This window comes from Saccostrea echinata, unplaced genomic scaffold (genome assembly GCF_033153115.1).
Source record: "Saccostrea echinata isolate AGI-Se365-2 ecotype Australia unplaced genomic scaffold, CSIRO_AGI_Sech_v1 ptg000054l, whole genome shotgun sequence".
NCBI lineage: Eukaryota > Metazoa > Mollusca > Bivalvia > Ostreida > Ostreidae > Saccostrea > Saccostrea echinata.
This window is the reverse complement of record NW_026889803.1, coordinates 58,422,569-58,438,218: the sequence shown is the minus strand read 5'-3', so window position 1 is coordinate 58,438,218 and position 15,650 is coordinate 58,422,569. Positions and strand designations below refer to the sequence as shown.

The 15,650-nt window shown below is 34.5% G+C and overlaps 1 protein-coding gene across 2 annotated transcripts; it reads left to right on the top strand.

Moving 5' to 3' along the window:
* The first annotated feature begins 5,427 nt into the window (after nt 1-5,427).
* On the top strand, nt 5,428-15,109 carry LOC133171761 (myo-inositol 2-dehydrogenase-like). Of its 2 annotated transcripts, XM_061306559.1 has the most exons (8): nt 5,428-5,476; nt 8,651-8,874; nt 9,493-9,563; nt 11,927-12,035; nt 12,936-13,063; nt 13,515-13,747; nt 14,319-14,484; nt 14,990-15,109. In XM_061306559.1, the coding sequence occupies exons 1-8, from the start codon at nt 5,456-5,458 to the stop codon at nt 15,091-15,093; spliced, it is 1,056 nt and encodes a 351-aa protein (XP_061162543.1). In that variant the 5' UTR covers nt 5,428-5,455; the 3' UTR covers nt 15,094-15,109. The 2 variants fall into 2 exon arrangements, with proteins under 2 accessions (XP_061162543.1, XP_061162544.1); XM_061306560.1 differs by lacking the exon at nt 12,936-13,063 and having other exon boundaries at nt 13,519-13,747.
* The last annotated feature ends 541 nt before the right edge of the window (nt 15,110-15,650 follow it).

Sequence of the window (15,650 nt, the reverse complement as noted above, 5' to 3'; positions counted from 1 at the left end):
ACTAGATAATTCAGCTGATATAGCACCTGTCTAGAGTTTGAATCCTGGTTTGGTCTGCCCCCCCCCCCCCCACCCCCAGTTGGTAGCTGCAGATCTGTAGCTCAATAGTACTGGTCTGATTAAATGACCAGAAAGCTATAGTTTCATTCATTCAAAAAAAGTAAATATTGCGCACAAAAAGTATGGAATACTGCGCAAAAAAAAAAAAAAAAAAAAATCGGTACAATGTAAATTTTAAGGCCCAGGAAAATATTAAAATGGTTGTATCAATTAATGTTTTATTGTAGAGCAGTGAAAGAAGATAGAAACACAAGGTTAATACCATGTTATCCATGTATTTTTTTACGTATGAAACAGTAGCTCTGTAGCCGTCCATCCCAATATCTTCAGATCAGTGAGCTACAGATGTGAGTGTTGCCGGAAATTTTGAATTATTTATACATAAAACGAGAATGGCTCTTTGGCGTTTTTGTTTCACATTCTTTAATCATGATTTTAATGATGATTATTGCAAAGAGACCTGAGAGGTATTATATTCGTGAAGGAATCGTACACGACTTGTTGTGTGGCTCGGCTAATATATCGTGTTGTCTATACGACAATCGTAGGATTTATACAACTACTATCTAGGTGCTCTTACAAAAATGTCCTTCAATTATGGTTGGAATTAGACAGCCTTAATATATTTTAATAAAACCGAATACACCGTGAAGTAAAGCGGCTTCCTCTTTTAAATCGCCAGTCCCTTTTGTAGTAGTTCCTAAAAAATCCTGCAAAATAGTAAAATGACAACCAAAGAATCGAAATCCCATCCAAAACACCTTTCAAACATGTTTGTAAACAGAAAAAATTTGTTATTTTTTTAATCATCTGCAAATAGAATTGAGTTGCTAAGCTCAGTGCATTTAAGTAGGGATTCCAGATACAATGTATATTTGTAAGTGCAGTATGTCACGCAGTTACATTTATAATTGAACCTTTCATTTTAAAGTGTAAAAGGGATTTTAAATTATCAGTAAAACCAGCGAAAATTGCATTATGTGACGAGTTCGTATATATACAGTGAAACCTGTCTTATCCGACATGCTGCGGGAAATAAAATCAATGTCGGATTAGACAGTGTGTCGGATTACCCAGTGTTGAATATTTCTGAGCGTTATGATTGGTGTCAAATGACTTCAAAAACCATTTTTCATTAGGTTTAGAGTACACGTGTATTTAATTGTCAAAACGTTTGCATAATTGTGTGTTTCTTTGTTGTATAAAATATACCTTCGTTAATTAGCATCTCTTTGAGCATTAGTAAACTCTGTAATAATATACGATGTTTGTTTTGTTAATGGACAAAGCAGATGGAACTGCCGATCGCTTCGAGATGTTGAAATTTAATTTTTAGCATTTTACTAAAGCAGCAGATGGTTAAGTAAATATTTCGTTTACATGTACCTTCTTTACACAGTGGTATTATTTTTATTTTTTCTACACTACATTTCTCTCCGAATTTTCTCTACTGTTTACTTCTCAACATAGCTAGACTGTGGTATTAATACCGTCACGCGACTTTTCATACAAACCGGACGTAACTCTAAAACATTGTGATTTTTATCAAACAATCGTAATATTTTAAAATTTAATGGGCAACTTAAAGTGGTATTTTTGCTTCCGGTGTAAAGACGAATAATGACCCCCATAAAATAATGACTGAGGGTCATTTTTCGACGTCGAATAATGACCCCCGGTCATTATTCAACGGCGAAAAATGACCCCCGGTCATTATTCGACGTCGAAAAATGACTCTTTTGTCCGTAGAAAAAGTGTCATCACTCTAAAAACCTGCATACCCCACGTGAAGAAAAATGACCCCCGTAGAATGAAGATTTATCGAGTCCAAAGGGAGAGGAGAGCATTGTTTTTCGATGGTGGAAAATCACTGATCGTCCTGACAGAAAAAACAGCAATAATTGTTTTATTATATGATTCAACGATTAAATTGATACAAACTGATTAAGGAGACATGTCAAGTTTCTTGTTTACATTTGCTCAAGTCCTAACCAAACACAGTGAAAGACAGGGAGTTAACACAAGCATAACCAGTATTATTTTTGCATTTGATGCAATGTAGAAAAAAATAAATGTCAGGCATAGCATCGAAAGAGGAAATGGCACATTATAAGAGGCAAAAAATACTTTTAGTTAAAAATATCTTTGATGTACTCCTTAAAAAGTTTATTGATGTAAGTGGGATTTTCTTTTACTGTACTGTATCAAAAAGTTGGGGGTAGGACAACCAGGCTTGCAATGACCATTTTCAAGCGAAAAAATAAAAAAAAGATACGTTCATGGAAATGGAAGGGGGTGGACACCCCATCCCTGATTCTATGTGCCTGAATGTTATGTTCATCTTGTTCACACAAGTAGGAGAGATTTTTTTTACTTTACTGTATAAGAAAGAGGGGGTGGTTACAAGACTTTCAATGAACATTTTCAAATTAGAAATTGCTAAAATTTACATTCAGAAAAGGGGGAACAATCCCTCCCTCTTCTCCGATTCTTTGTGTCTTAATATTATGTTCACTTGAGTAGAATTGAGATGCAGGTGAAATAACTTTTCAGAATTGTTTTCAATCTATTTTTAGTTCAGTGTAGGAAAAATAAATCCTTATACATGTATTCACCTTGAAGGTCAATAAAATAGTCTGTGTTTAATTATAAATTGAAAACATTTATCTACTTCAATATACACTGTATTGAAAATATTTCGATATCGATTTGACAAATGTATCACTGTTTTAAAGTGGATTAAAAAATATTCCTCTTAATGTATCCTATTCTCAGACGACCATGTTACATTGTAACAGACTTGAATGTACATTTTACTGGGATTCTCCTGTACGTATTACTTCTATATACCTGAAAAGAAATTCCTACGGAGTAGACCACTGTTTATAAATAAAATTGAATGCACATTATAAGATTGTATATATTTCACACTTGCAGAAATTTTAAATTCTTATGTTTGTCACGTATGCTTCATATTTGGACGTTCTACTGACTATAGACGATAAAGACCAACTAACAACTAAAATTGTCTGACAAACGGGATGACTTCAGCCTTTTCTATTGTCAATTTTCCTTATTTATGAAGTAATATTCTGCAATCATTTGCATATAATGTTTACATCTACCAACTTATTCGATACCCAAGAGCACGATTAATTTTTAAATCGAGGCAGGCTACTGACAGATACATGTAAGTTGATGTTACAGGGGTTTCAACAACCTCGTTTAAAGTCAGCATTTCGTAGATTCAATGGTCGTATCAATGACTCTGTCAACAAATAAAACCTATAATTGGATCAATTGTTTGGCCCTTGTTTTTATACTAAATTCGACAACGGAATGTCCCGTTTACCTGATTTATTCATAGCGCTCAAGGCGGGTGTGACGGGACAACAGGAGATGCTTACTCTTTCTAGGCACCTGATCCCACCTCTGCAATTTTCGGGGGTCCTTTTTTATGCTCTGTTAACAAAATTGTACTGCTTGTGGATATTTTAAAATCATCAGTGTTCGTTATCTTAACCATTTTTTCATTAAAAAATATATATATCCACAGTATGTCGTTCGCACGGGTTGTTACGTCATTTTCGATACATTCTACTTCATTTGCAAGACTTTTTATGTCATTCAAAATATACATATATATTATATTGCATAACTTTCCGTACTTATTTCTGAAAACTTATCTCATTCTTTTTTTTCCTTCATTTTTTTTTTTTTTTTAAAAAAGTTGATCCTACTCAAGAATGCTGATTACTTTGGGAGACATATTTACCAATGAAAAGCCAGAACATCCAGCTTGTCCGTTATTTAGCTATGAATGTCTATAATCAGTCAAATATCCAAATATGAAACAAATGGAAGACAGTCATAAAGGGATATCGCGTGAACAGTTATAACCAATAGTAGCCATTTTGCGATTTTCAATATGTGCTGAGAACACAATAGGCTTAAAAGATAGAAATATGCTGGTAAATGTAATGCGGTTTATAGCACTTTAATTGCGCGTTCGTCCAGTGTTGGTCAAAAAGGGCATAAAGAAGAATATCAGACATTGAGGTTCAAACCTTGGCATCAATCACCCGTTATAAATTTTGTATCATGCATTCTGTTGGAAAGGGGGTCATTTTTCAACGGGGGTCAATTTTTTATAGGACGCACACATAAAAAAATGACCCCTAGGTCTCTTTTTCTACAAAAAAGTAATTTTTTCTACGACTGGGGGGTCATTTTTTGTCGTTGAAATATGACCCCCCGGTCATTATTCTATGGGGGTCATTATTCGTCTTTACACCGGCAAATCCTTTATGTGCACAGCCTTGCTTAATTCAGTGTATATATATACAGACCCTACTTAACTCTAAAACATTGTGATTTTTATCAAACAATCGTAATATTTTAAAATTGAATGGGCAACTTAAAGCGGTATTTTTGCTTCCGGCAAATCCTTTATGTGCACAGCCTTGCTTAATTCAGTGTATATTAACCCTGAAATGAAACTTTTTCTTTTAGACAAGATGTACCATTCAACTTGTGTATTGTCTACATGTTACGTTCGCCGTACTCTTTTTTTTTCGGGACATGGCTTTATGAAGGATTGACTGCATGTTTGATTTTAATTTCAAGCTAAAAATCTTAATGGAATCAAAATATCATGTACTCTTTTTATTTTCTGTCGCGTGGATGCTATTTCTTAAATGCGAGAATAAAACTGATAACAACAAAGAGAATTGATTGCCTAATTTTTTAATTAAAAAACTGATCATTTAACGCTTACATAAACACTTTCAAACTTACATGTAATTAACAACTCTTTAAGTAGACCAATCTTGTGGCCAAACGGGGCATTCATGTCACCTGGCCTGCGGCTTATTACGGAACACCCGTGTAATTATGTCGGATTACCCAGGTGAAATCATAATGTAATTATCTAGTTTTGATGACAAAAAAGCGCCGGAATTCAGAATGTACAGTGGTCGGAATATACAGTGTTTTGTTCTATATAAAATTTAAAGAAATTTTTGAGAATAAAATATGAGGTCGGAAAGTCCAGTGTGCCGGATTGCACAGTTGTCGGATTGGACAGTGGGTACTGTATCCCTTTTTCAGAAGAGCGATCGTGTTCAAATTACTTTAGAATTCTATTTTTATGATTCACATAAAATATACGGTGTACCTTTAAGTTCACTAATTTTACCTTTATTCAGTAATGAACATATTTACAAGGTTCATGACCGTACACAGCACGGAAAGTAAAGAGCTGTAATACCGGTGAAGGATACGTGTACGTGCCTATTCCGCTTACAAAATCTTGTAACGGACATTCACATTATACAGTATGTCTCTTCCTTAATATTAGAAATTTAGTGTGTAAGCTGGACGGATAAGTTCTTGGATGATCAATCCTGATTTCAAGGTATATGATTGTTATCAATTTTGAAAACAGTTTCTTGCATTGTATCTACTAATGATAATGTATAAATCCGCTTATAACATTGCGTTATTGCCTTAAGGAGCTCACTGATCATCATTTTGAAGTGCCACAATCTTTATGTAAAAAGATTTGAAAAGAGAAAACATGAAAATACGGTTATTTAACGGAAATCATAGACAGAAGAATGAGAAAATATTGAAAAGTGTATGATTTGCACAGATATTACATTAGATAAATCATATCTTATTTGATCCAAAGGCTGGAACATATACTTGTTTAAAAATGAATTATACAGAGTAAATTTTGGCAGTGGTGATTAACCCCCCCCCCCCCCCCCCCCACACACAATATCGCTTTTATATATAAAAAAAAAAATCTGTAAGAATACAAATCTGTACAGATTAACTAAATACTGCACATAACAAACTACCACCTCGAATGCCGAGTACATTTTTTTATTAGGGCCCCGCTCTGCGGGCGCCCTATAGTGATCATTCTGTCCGTCCTAGATCTCTTGTCCGCAGCATATCTTCTCTCTCCTTGGCCCAACCTGGCTCATACTTCACCCACAAAGTGTCTTCAGGTAAAGGGTGTGCAGTGACCTTGGACCATGTTTCTAGGTCTAAGGTTAAGGTCATAGCAGAATTAAATGAAAAAATTCTTGTCCGGAGCATATCTTCTCTCCTCTTGGTCCAATGTGGCTCATACTTCACTCACAGAGTGCCACTGGTCAATGGATGTGCAGTGACCTTAAACAAAGTTTCTAGGTCAAAAGTCAAGGTCAAAAATAGCCTCTCTGTTTAAATTCTTGTCCGGAGCATATTTTCTCTCTCCCTTGCCCAATCTGGCTCATACTTCACCACCCGAATGCCTTTGGGTAAAGGGTGTGCAGTGACCTTAAACCATGTTTCTAGGTCTAAGGTTAAGGTCATAGCAGAATTCTATGAAAAATCCTTGTCCGGAACATATCTTCTCTCCTTTTGGTCCAATGTGGCTCATACTTCACTCACAGAGTGCCACTGGTCAATGGATGTGCAGTGACCTTAACCAAAGTTTCTAGGTCAAGGGTCAAGGTCAAAAATAGCCTCTCTGTTTAAATCTTTGTTGGGTGCATAATTTCTTTCCCTTAGGTCCAGTCAGCCTCAAACTTTACCAATTGACTTAGGGTACAGAGCATTTGTGATTTTCCTTCCATATTTTGATAGAAGATATGCTAGCTGCAGAACTGTAGCTTCTGGTTGAGAAAATTCGGACAGATAAACAAGAGAGCTACAGATCCAAGCATTGTAACACAGGAGTTCGCAGTTTTATCAATAGAGTCAATAAAATCACTCGATTGACCAAGCCATGAGCTATGCGTTGGTCAATCGAGTGATTTTTATTGACTTTATTGATAAAATTGCGAACTCCTGTGATTGTAAAAACCTTCGATATACGCCGCCGCTTTTTTTTTTGTCGCTCACTTCGGGTATTATTTCTTGTATTTTATGCGTTCCAACGCTACAAACGTGGTATCCGATAATAAATTATATTGTATTTTACTCCCATTCCTGACACTTTATTTACCTTTCAACGATTCCAAACAGCCATATGTGTAGTCCGAAGTATCTGACGTTTTCCAGGCTTTTTTCATGATTTTGATATTTTACGTGCCAGGAAAAAATATCAAAACCGTGAAAAAAGCCTGGAAAACGTCGGATACTTCGGACTACCATATGTGAAGTCTTGGAGTATCAGTTTTAAAAAATGCATTCCGACATGTCCGAGCTCCATGTTAGTGTAATGCTAAAAATAACACGCCCGATCGGTTTTATTTATCTCATTTTTTAACACACATATTGTTTTTTTTATAGGCAAGTGAATATACATGATACTTGAACCTCCAGACTTTTTTATTTACATTTTCTCGGCAGATGGATGTTCTTTTAAAAACTTTTTTCACTTCTAACATGGACGTTTTGGATGGAATTTTTTTTTTACCTTTATTGGCTTTAAAATATAAATGATACTCCAAGACCACAGAGGGCCATTTGGAACCCTTGAAAGATATAAAGTATAAAGAATGGGAGTAAAATTTGTAATTTATTATCGGATACCACGTTTGTAGCTTGGGGGAATGCATAAAATACATGAAATAATACCCGAAGCGAGCGACAAAAAAGCGGCGGCGTAAATCCAAGGTTTTTACAATGCTTGGATCTGTAGGTCTCCGGTTTATCTGTCCGAATTTTCTCAACCAGAGAGCTCAGTTCTGCAGCTAAGGATATCCAACAATTTTCATAGAGGATATGCAACATTCGTGATTTTTGTGCCGTTTTTTGATAAAGGGTATGGAGCACTCGTGATTTTCGTGCCATTTTTTTTATTATAACAAGGATGACATAGAAGCCCTTTAGACTCAAACAACACATCCCTTAATAGTACACAAATGTTCCTCTTCAAAATAAACCCTTTTCAGCTACCTTACATTTTCATGTTCGTTTCTGAAAGCGGGGCCCTTTAATATGGCCACCATCTCAATGATATCTAGTTTAAACGTAAGTATTCCATCCCCCCCCCCACCCCCACCCCCCCCCCCCCACATCTCTTCTACTCGGTTGGTAACCCTGGATCCGCCTCCGAGTTATATTATGTATTGATTTTAAAAGTCTTGAATAACAACATTTTTGGTCTGATAAACAAACCCTTCGTCTATATGTTAGAAGTCTATAAATAAAGTAGATATGTTCACATTTATCCTGCTGTGGATTTATGTTTATGTAAAGAGTATCTTTGACGAACATAAGTATAAACTATTCATGATATATACAAAACTTGTTTGCTTTTTTTTGGGGGGGGGTTAATTTTTTCCTTACTTTTTCTTCGCAATTTTACGAGATCTTTTTCTATATTTAAGATCTCTTGTCATAAGTATCCGGGGGATTTTTTCCCCGTATTCACAAGGTCTTTTCTCGTTATATAATACGATATCTTGTCTCGAAATTACGAGAGTCTTCTTGTAATGACAATTCGTTTCTCATTATTTCTTTTCTCGACATAACGAGATTGTTCTTTTTATAACGACACCTTGATTTGTACGAGATTTTTCTCGTTTTAAGTAAGTGTACTTGAGTAACTTTATCTGACACACTCTACAGTACAAATCGTAAATTTTAGATGGACAGCAGTCGGAGACTTGGTGCTGCTTTATTTGGTGTGGGTAGAATCGGACAGGTCCATTTAAAGAACATGGTGGACAATGGGCGTCTGGCCATAAGATGGCTAGTGGATGTGCCTGCACAACATGGTATGATGAATGAACTGATAGAGAAACATAGATTGACAGGGGAAACTGAAGTGATCGATATCGAGGCTAGTGAAAAGGTGTTCGAAGATCCCAGGTAATGCTTTTGTATCAGTTCATCTTTGCACCTTTGAACTGTTCAACATTTTTTTTAAGTTGAGCAAGTATTAAAGGCACGCTATATTGTAAAGATATATATCCTTATGATTCATTTTCTTCTTATTTAAATGTTATTGCTTGTTAATTCTGATTAAAATCTTACCAACGATTTAAAAACGTCAATGCAGAGGATCGAGAAATCGTTCAAGGTTGGTTAAGGTCTCTGGAAGGAAAAGTATGAAATTCTCTAGTGGTAACATTAAATAATTTTGCTTTCTTAGTAACAGAGGAACTTAAAAAAGGGTCTTTGAAGTCAAAACAAAATGCTGAAAGTTTTGTCAATAAATTTATAGAAGAGTAGTGTAAGTAACGTGGTAAAGACATCCAGGTGGCTCAGTTCTCAGTGTTTTAGACACACGGGTGACCATCAAGGCCCATGGGCCTCTTATAAGTTTCCTTTAAGGACAGGGAGTTGGTAAGATGCAATGAGATCTAGATGTTAACTGGGCTCAGATAAATTCCATTTAATTCTTTAGACAGGAAAAATTAATATCACCATTTTTCTCTTTTTATATATTTACACTCATTGTTACGTATAATTTGTTTATATTAACAGGGTTGATGTTGTTATAATTTGTACACCAACACCATCTCACTCCGACATAATCAAAAGGGCCTTATCTGCAGGTAAGACTTATGTTAATACAGATCTACATACACTACCAGTAAACAAGGATTGTAAACAAGGACATATATCCATTAATTTTCAACAACATGAAATTTGAATAGTAAAATTGCTAAGAGTAGTAATACATATCTCTATGGTGTTTACAAAAAGTACAGATTTTGCAGTATTGTCTGAATAGGGAAAGTTCCCATTATGCATTATGATGTTAGATTTTTAATCAAAAAGGTGGTAGAGATTGAAAATTTGTCCCAAATTATCCATTAATTAAGGAACTTATAAATGTATTAAAATCTTTTTGTGACTGGCAAGCATTCATAGTTTGCATTTAAACACAAATTACGAAACAATCAATTAACAGAATATCAGAGAGAAATAGTATGTTATGGGAATCAGCCCGCAATAGAACCATATAAGACTATTATCATTATATAACAAATTGATATACAAGTCAACAAACTATACTGATGGTAGTACATATGTGAAACTCGGAACAAAAGGGGGTTGTGAGAATTATTTTTAAGCAGATAAAAATTTTGTTCACAGATGACCTGAATGCAAATTAAAAATTTCCTATCACAGGTTAAAAATTCAAGTAGGTAAGTTTAACCAACATCCCTAGAAAAGAACGCTTATGCACCAGATGTCATTCTAACACTATAGATGATGAAATCCATTTTTTTATGCCCCCGTATCGAAGATTCGGGGATATATAGTTTTTGCCCTGTCCGTCCGTCTGTTTGTCTGTCTGTCCGCAAAAACTTTAACATTGCCCATAACTTTTGATTGGTTGGAGCTATGGCTTTCATATTTCACATGTGTATTCCTTGTGATAAGACCTTTCTTTGGGTACCACCATATTTGACCTTGACCTTGGAGTTTGACCTAGTTTTACAAAATTTTACAAAATTTTAACCTTGGCCATTACTTTTGAACAGTTGGAGCTAGGGCTTTCATACTTCACATGTGTAATCCTTGTGACAAGACCTTCCTTTGGATACCAACAACTTTGACCCTTTGACCTTGACCTTGGACTTTGACCTACTTTTGAAAAACTTTAACATTAGCCATAAATTTTGAACGGTTGATGCAAAGGCTTTCATACTTCACATATGTAATCCTTGTGACAAGACCTTCCTTTGGGTACCAACAACTTTGACCCTTTGACCTTGGAATTTGACCTACTTTTGAAAAACTTTAACCTTGGCCATAACTTGTGAACAGTTGGAGCTAGGGCTTTCATACTTCACATGTGTAATCCTTGTGACAAGACCTTCCTTTGGATACCAACAACTTTGACCCTTTGACCTTGGAGTTTCACCTACTTTTGTAAAACTTTAACCTTGGCCATAACTTTTGAATGTTGGTGCTTCAGCTTTCATACTTCACATTTGTAATCCTTGTGACAAGACCTTCCTATGGATACCAACAATTGTAATCCATTGACCTTGACCTTGGAGTTTGACCTACTTTTGGAAATCTTGAACCTTGTTCATAACTTTTGAACGATTGATGCTTCAGCTTTCATATTTCACCAGTATATTTCCTGTGAGAAGGTCTTTCCTTAGGCACCATTATTTTTTACCATTTGACCTTGATATTTGACTTACTTTTGAAAAACTTTAACCTTTTCAATATCTATTCAATGGTTGCTGCTAGGGCTCTCATATTTCACAGGTATATTCCTCAAGACAAGACCTTACTTTGGGTACCAACATATTTGATTTGCATTTGAGAAAGTTTAACCTTTGCTATAAGTTGCCATACGGGGGCATCAGTGTTTCACAAACAAATCTTGTTTTGTTTTGTTTTTTTTTTTTTTTTTTTTTTTTTGATAATGATGTATGTGAAAAATATGAAAACCAAAGAAAATGCAATTTTTTCAGCTTCAGACAATGAACAATTCTTTTTCTGATTACTCAACTCTGGGGACAAGGAAATTCTTAATTTTGCGGCCAATTTTAGATTAAGATAATACGTTATAGTAATCATTTTTACACAATGTAATTTTTTATCTGGAATAATATATTGTTAGATGTAGATATTCTGTTCTATATAAAACTATTTTGTCTCTATGTAACCAATGTTATTCTCTCGCTCCCATGGCTTGTGAGATGTGGATTGCTTTCAGATTTTGCATTTTCTTTAACAGAAAACGTTCAAATGTATTTTATTTACAACAAACTTGACAATTTTTAATAAAAAACAAAATCATTGTACTATAGTGTGTCTCTAATTTTAAAAATGCCGAGATACCAAAATATATAATCTTGCATGGTGTCCTTGACATGAATGCATGGACAGAATGATTACTAGTATTCCAGCTTAATTCCAGCCAAATTTGTGATCAACTTTTTTTTTTTAGGAAAACATGTGATGTGCGAGAAGCCATTAACTTTAACAGTTTTAGATACAAAAGAGTGTTACGAGGTGGCGAGAAACCATGACAAGATTTTATTCTGCGCCTACAACAGGTAAATCAAGACATAAAGAATTCTATTTTTATGTAGTGATTATTATTGTGTAGCGCTAAAATACAAATTCCACTAAAATAGGTATAACATGGTTTCTTTCAAAGGCTTCAGTTTTCCTACACTTGTTTATCACTTCCTGTGTTTTAGCTCTACTGTTCAGAGACCAGAAGAGCTTATGCGATAGTAAGGTGTCCGTCGTCCGTCCGTCTGTAAACAATTTTTCAAAACGCTACACAGTTTTGGTCCGATTTCAATATAACTTAGCACACAAGTAGACTACACTAAGCTACGTAATTCTATTTATCAGTTTTTGATTTCGATGAACGGTGTTGCCATGATTACAAAAATAAAGATTTCTGGGAAGTACTTTCAAAACCCTACCCCTCCTACATCAATATAACTTAGCACACAAGTAGACTACACTAAAAAACATAATTCTATATATCAATTTTTGATTTCGATGAACGATGTTGCTATGGTTACTAAAAATAGAAATTTCTGTGAAAAACTTTCAAACGCTACTCCTCCTACAGTTTTGATCTGATTTCAATATAACTTGGCACACAAGTAGACTACACTAAGATACATAATTGTCATTATTGTTTTTTTTTAATTTTGTTGAATGATGATGCCATGGTTACTAAATTCGAAATTTCTGTAAAATTCTTTTAAAGGGCTACTCCTCCTAAAGTTTTAGTCTGATTGCAATAAATCTTGCCACAAAAAGAGACTAATAAACCAAGGATCATTATTCTATTTATTGCTGTTGCAAAGTTTCAAGTCCGAGTGCTATTTTTATCTTCCTTTGTTATAAGTACAAACCAGTAGAGCTACAGTTTTGTCAGAGACTTATGGCTATTTGTATGTTTTATTATGAGATTCTATTCTTTTCTATGACAGACGTTTTGACAAACAGTTCTATACTCTGTACAGCCGTTACAGGAAAGGTGAAATTGGAAAGCTACGTGTGGTAAAATTTACCAGCAGGGAAGGTGGGCAGACCAAGGAATATCTAAAGAACAACAAAAGTAAAATTAAATTTTCATCATTGATGTTTCTAAAGATTTTGTTACAAGAACCGCCAATAAAGAAACTATACAAATTTCTATTCGCTACGCTTCTGATGCTGATTAGGACTCATATTTTACTGAGGAAATATTTTCTAAGATCTGTCGGACAGACCCATGCCAAAATAAATATTGACCATAGCTTCTGAGGTTCCCGAAATTGGTTTATTCTGCATTGAATAAAACAGATGAAGCTTTAATACACAAGTGAATAAAGTGAAGGATCGAGTGCATCTTTGCAAGTTTATTTTTGCAATCTGTTGTTAAAACCAGAAACATTCTTTTTTAGATTTTGCTTTTTAAGAAAGAAAAAAAAAAAAAAAAAAAAGATTTTCTTTTGTACCCCCCCCCCCGCCCCTTTCTAAAATTCTGATCTGTTTCTGGTACTATACTTGTCATTGTTTTCCGTCAGGTAGAATTTTCCTTGATATGGCCATCCATGATATTGACTACATTTGCTGGTTAGTAGGAGAAAAACCCTCATCTGTCTGTGCATTTGGTTCAATTTCTTCAGACAATGCGGCACTTTATCAAACATTTGATGATTTTGACTCTGTGACAGCCATTTTGAATTTTCCGAATGGTGTAATGGCACAGATGGAAGCCACTAGGGAAGCAAACATTGGATACGAGCAGAAAGTTGAGGTAATTTATAATTCCACATAAATTATGATTAAAAAAATATAATTATATGCCATAAGTATAATGTTTAATAATACATGTATAGGCAAGGTTTTCTTTTAGTACTTGGCAAAAATAACGCAGTTTCATTAATTTTCTTGCTGTCAGTAAGACATTTCCACTTTAAGACAATGACATCATGTAACCCTTCTCTCTCGATCTAGAACTGAGTAAAAAAGTCGACTTTTTTGTATGCTAGCACTTGCTCTACTGAGAAAAATGCATAAAAGACACTATTAAGGCCCACTTTTTTCCCAAACATAACTTTTCACTATTGAAAATGTTTGAAAGGAAGTTGGATCCCCCCCCCCCCTCCCTCGATATAGGATTTTTGAGTTTTGGATTTTTTTTTTGGCTTGTCAAAGGTTTTTTTCAGGTACATGTACCTGGTAGGTTGTCAATTTTTTTTCCGACTGCCCCCTCCTTTCAAAATGATACTATACTACGTGCCTGAAAGTCAGAAAACTCAGAGGGTAAAAGGGGTATAACATGAAGACGTTTAGACTGTTCTAGAGCTATAAACATGTATCTGTAGGTGTTGGGAACCAAAGGACTGATACAGACACAGAGCATTAAGACAAGTGAGTTGTATACAGTTACCCAGGAATCCTGTAAATCGGAACCTCTCCTACAAACATTTCTAGATCGCTACATGGACAGTTTCCCTACAGAGTTAAACCACTTCATTAATGCTGTCCAAGGTATGTTAATTATCTACAGATACATGTGTATATTGGAGGCCCATGGGCCTTAATGGTCACGTTTGTCACAAGGCTGAATTTCTGAGCCATGTTAGTCATCAATGATATCCATTGTTAACCTTGAGTATTCTACGTACGATAACCCTACTGAGTAAAAAAGCAATTATGTAAAATTTTAATGCCCATCTCATAAGGACACCAAAGATAAAGTTAAGTCTGCAGCCTTATATTGAGCAAAATATTTTTAAACCTATTTCATTACCATCCCTATGTTATCCTATCATGCTTTGAACAAAATTGATGACATCTGATATTTAAATCAAAAAGATGTCTCCTCATTTACAGCACGATCTGAACCTATGATCTTGTCCTTAAAGCAAAGCATGAACTTGCTCTAATCAAACAATGCATGATCACAAATTCGTCATATTTTTTTGTGGATTTTGCAATTTACATTTAAGGATGGATGTCATATTGTAACATACTGTAAATATTTATTTTTTAGGAAAAGAAGATATTTTAGTGACAGCTCAGAGCTGTATAACTGCCATGGAGGTCTCTGATGCCCTCAGTAAATCATTGAAAACCAACAGTATTGTTCATTTATGATTGTTATATACATATGTTTGATGTTTATAAATTATATTTACAAAAATTACAGATTAATTTTACTAGAGGTTTTATAATATCTTAGAGTAAGTTATTGCAGTATTGGTATATGTGAATGTTAGTGTGTCTGATAAGTGGAAGTAGTAATAAAATCAAATTTTTAAAAAAAATCTTGAATTTTATCAGAATCTTTATTAGTGGATGGGTGTGTTGAACATTTCATATCAATGACATTAAAAATACATAAAATTCACAACCATAAACTAGTAAGGCATCATGATAGGATACTACCATTCACAGCCCTATTGTATCGGAAGACAACACAGAAATTCACATTGAGCAGGAAACAGTATCAAAATACAGATCTTTCAAATTTCTAAAAAAAAAAAAAATTATAAAATATAAACAGTTAGTAAATATGGAAATGATTCTTTGATTTCCAGGAGTAAGTATTCATATCTTATGTATGTAAATTATTTGAAATAGTTGTGACATAAGAATAAACATTTTCATTCCTCAATCAAAAAAAAAGTATTCCAAAGTAAGTCAAGAGAATG

Coding starts and splice junctions, on each gene's coding strand:
- LOC133171761 (XM_061306559.1), top strand. CDS start 5,456: ATGATCAATCCTGATTTCAAG. Junction 5,477..8,650: donor TGATCAATCCTGATTTCAAG/GTATATGATTGT, acceptor CGTAAATTTTAG/ATGGACAGCAGTCGGAGACT. Junction 8,875..9,492: donor AAGGTGTTCGAAGATCCCAG/GTAATGCTTTTG, acceptor TTATATTAACAG/GGTTGATGTTGTTATAATTT.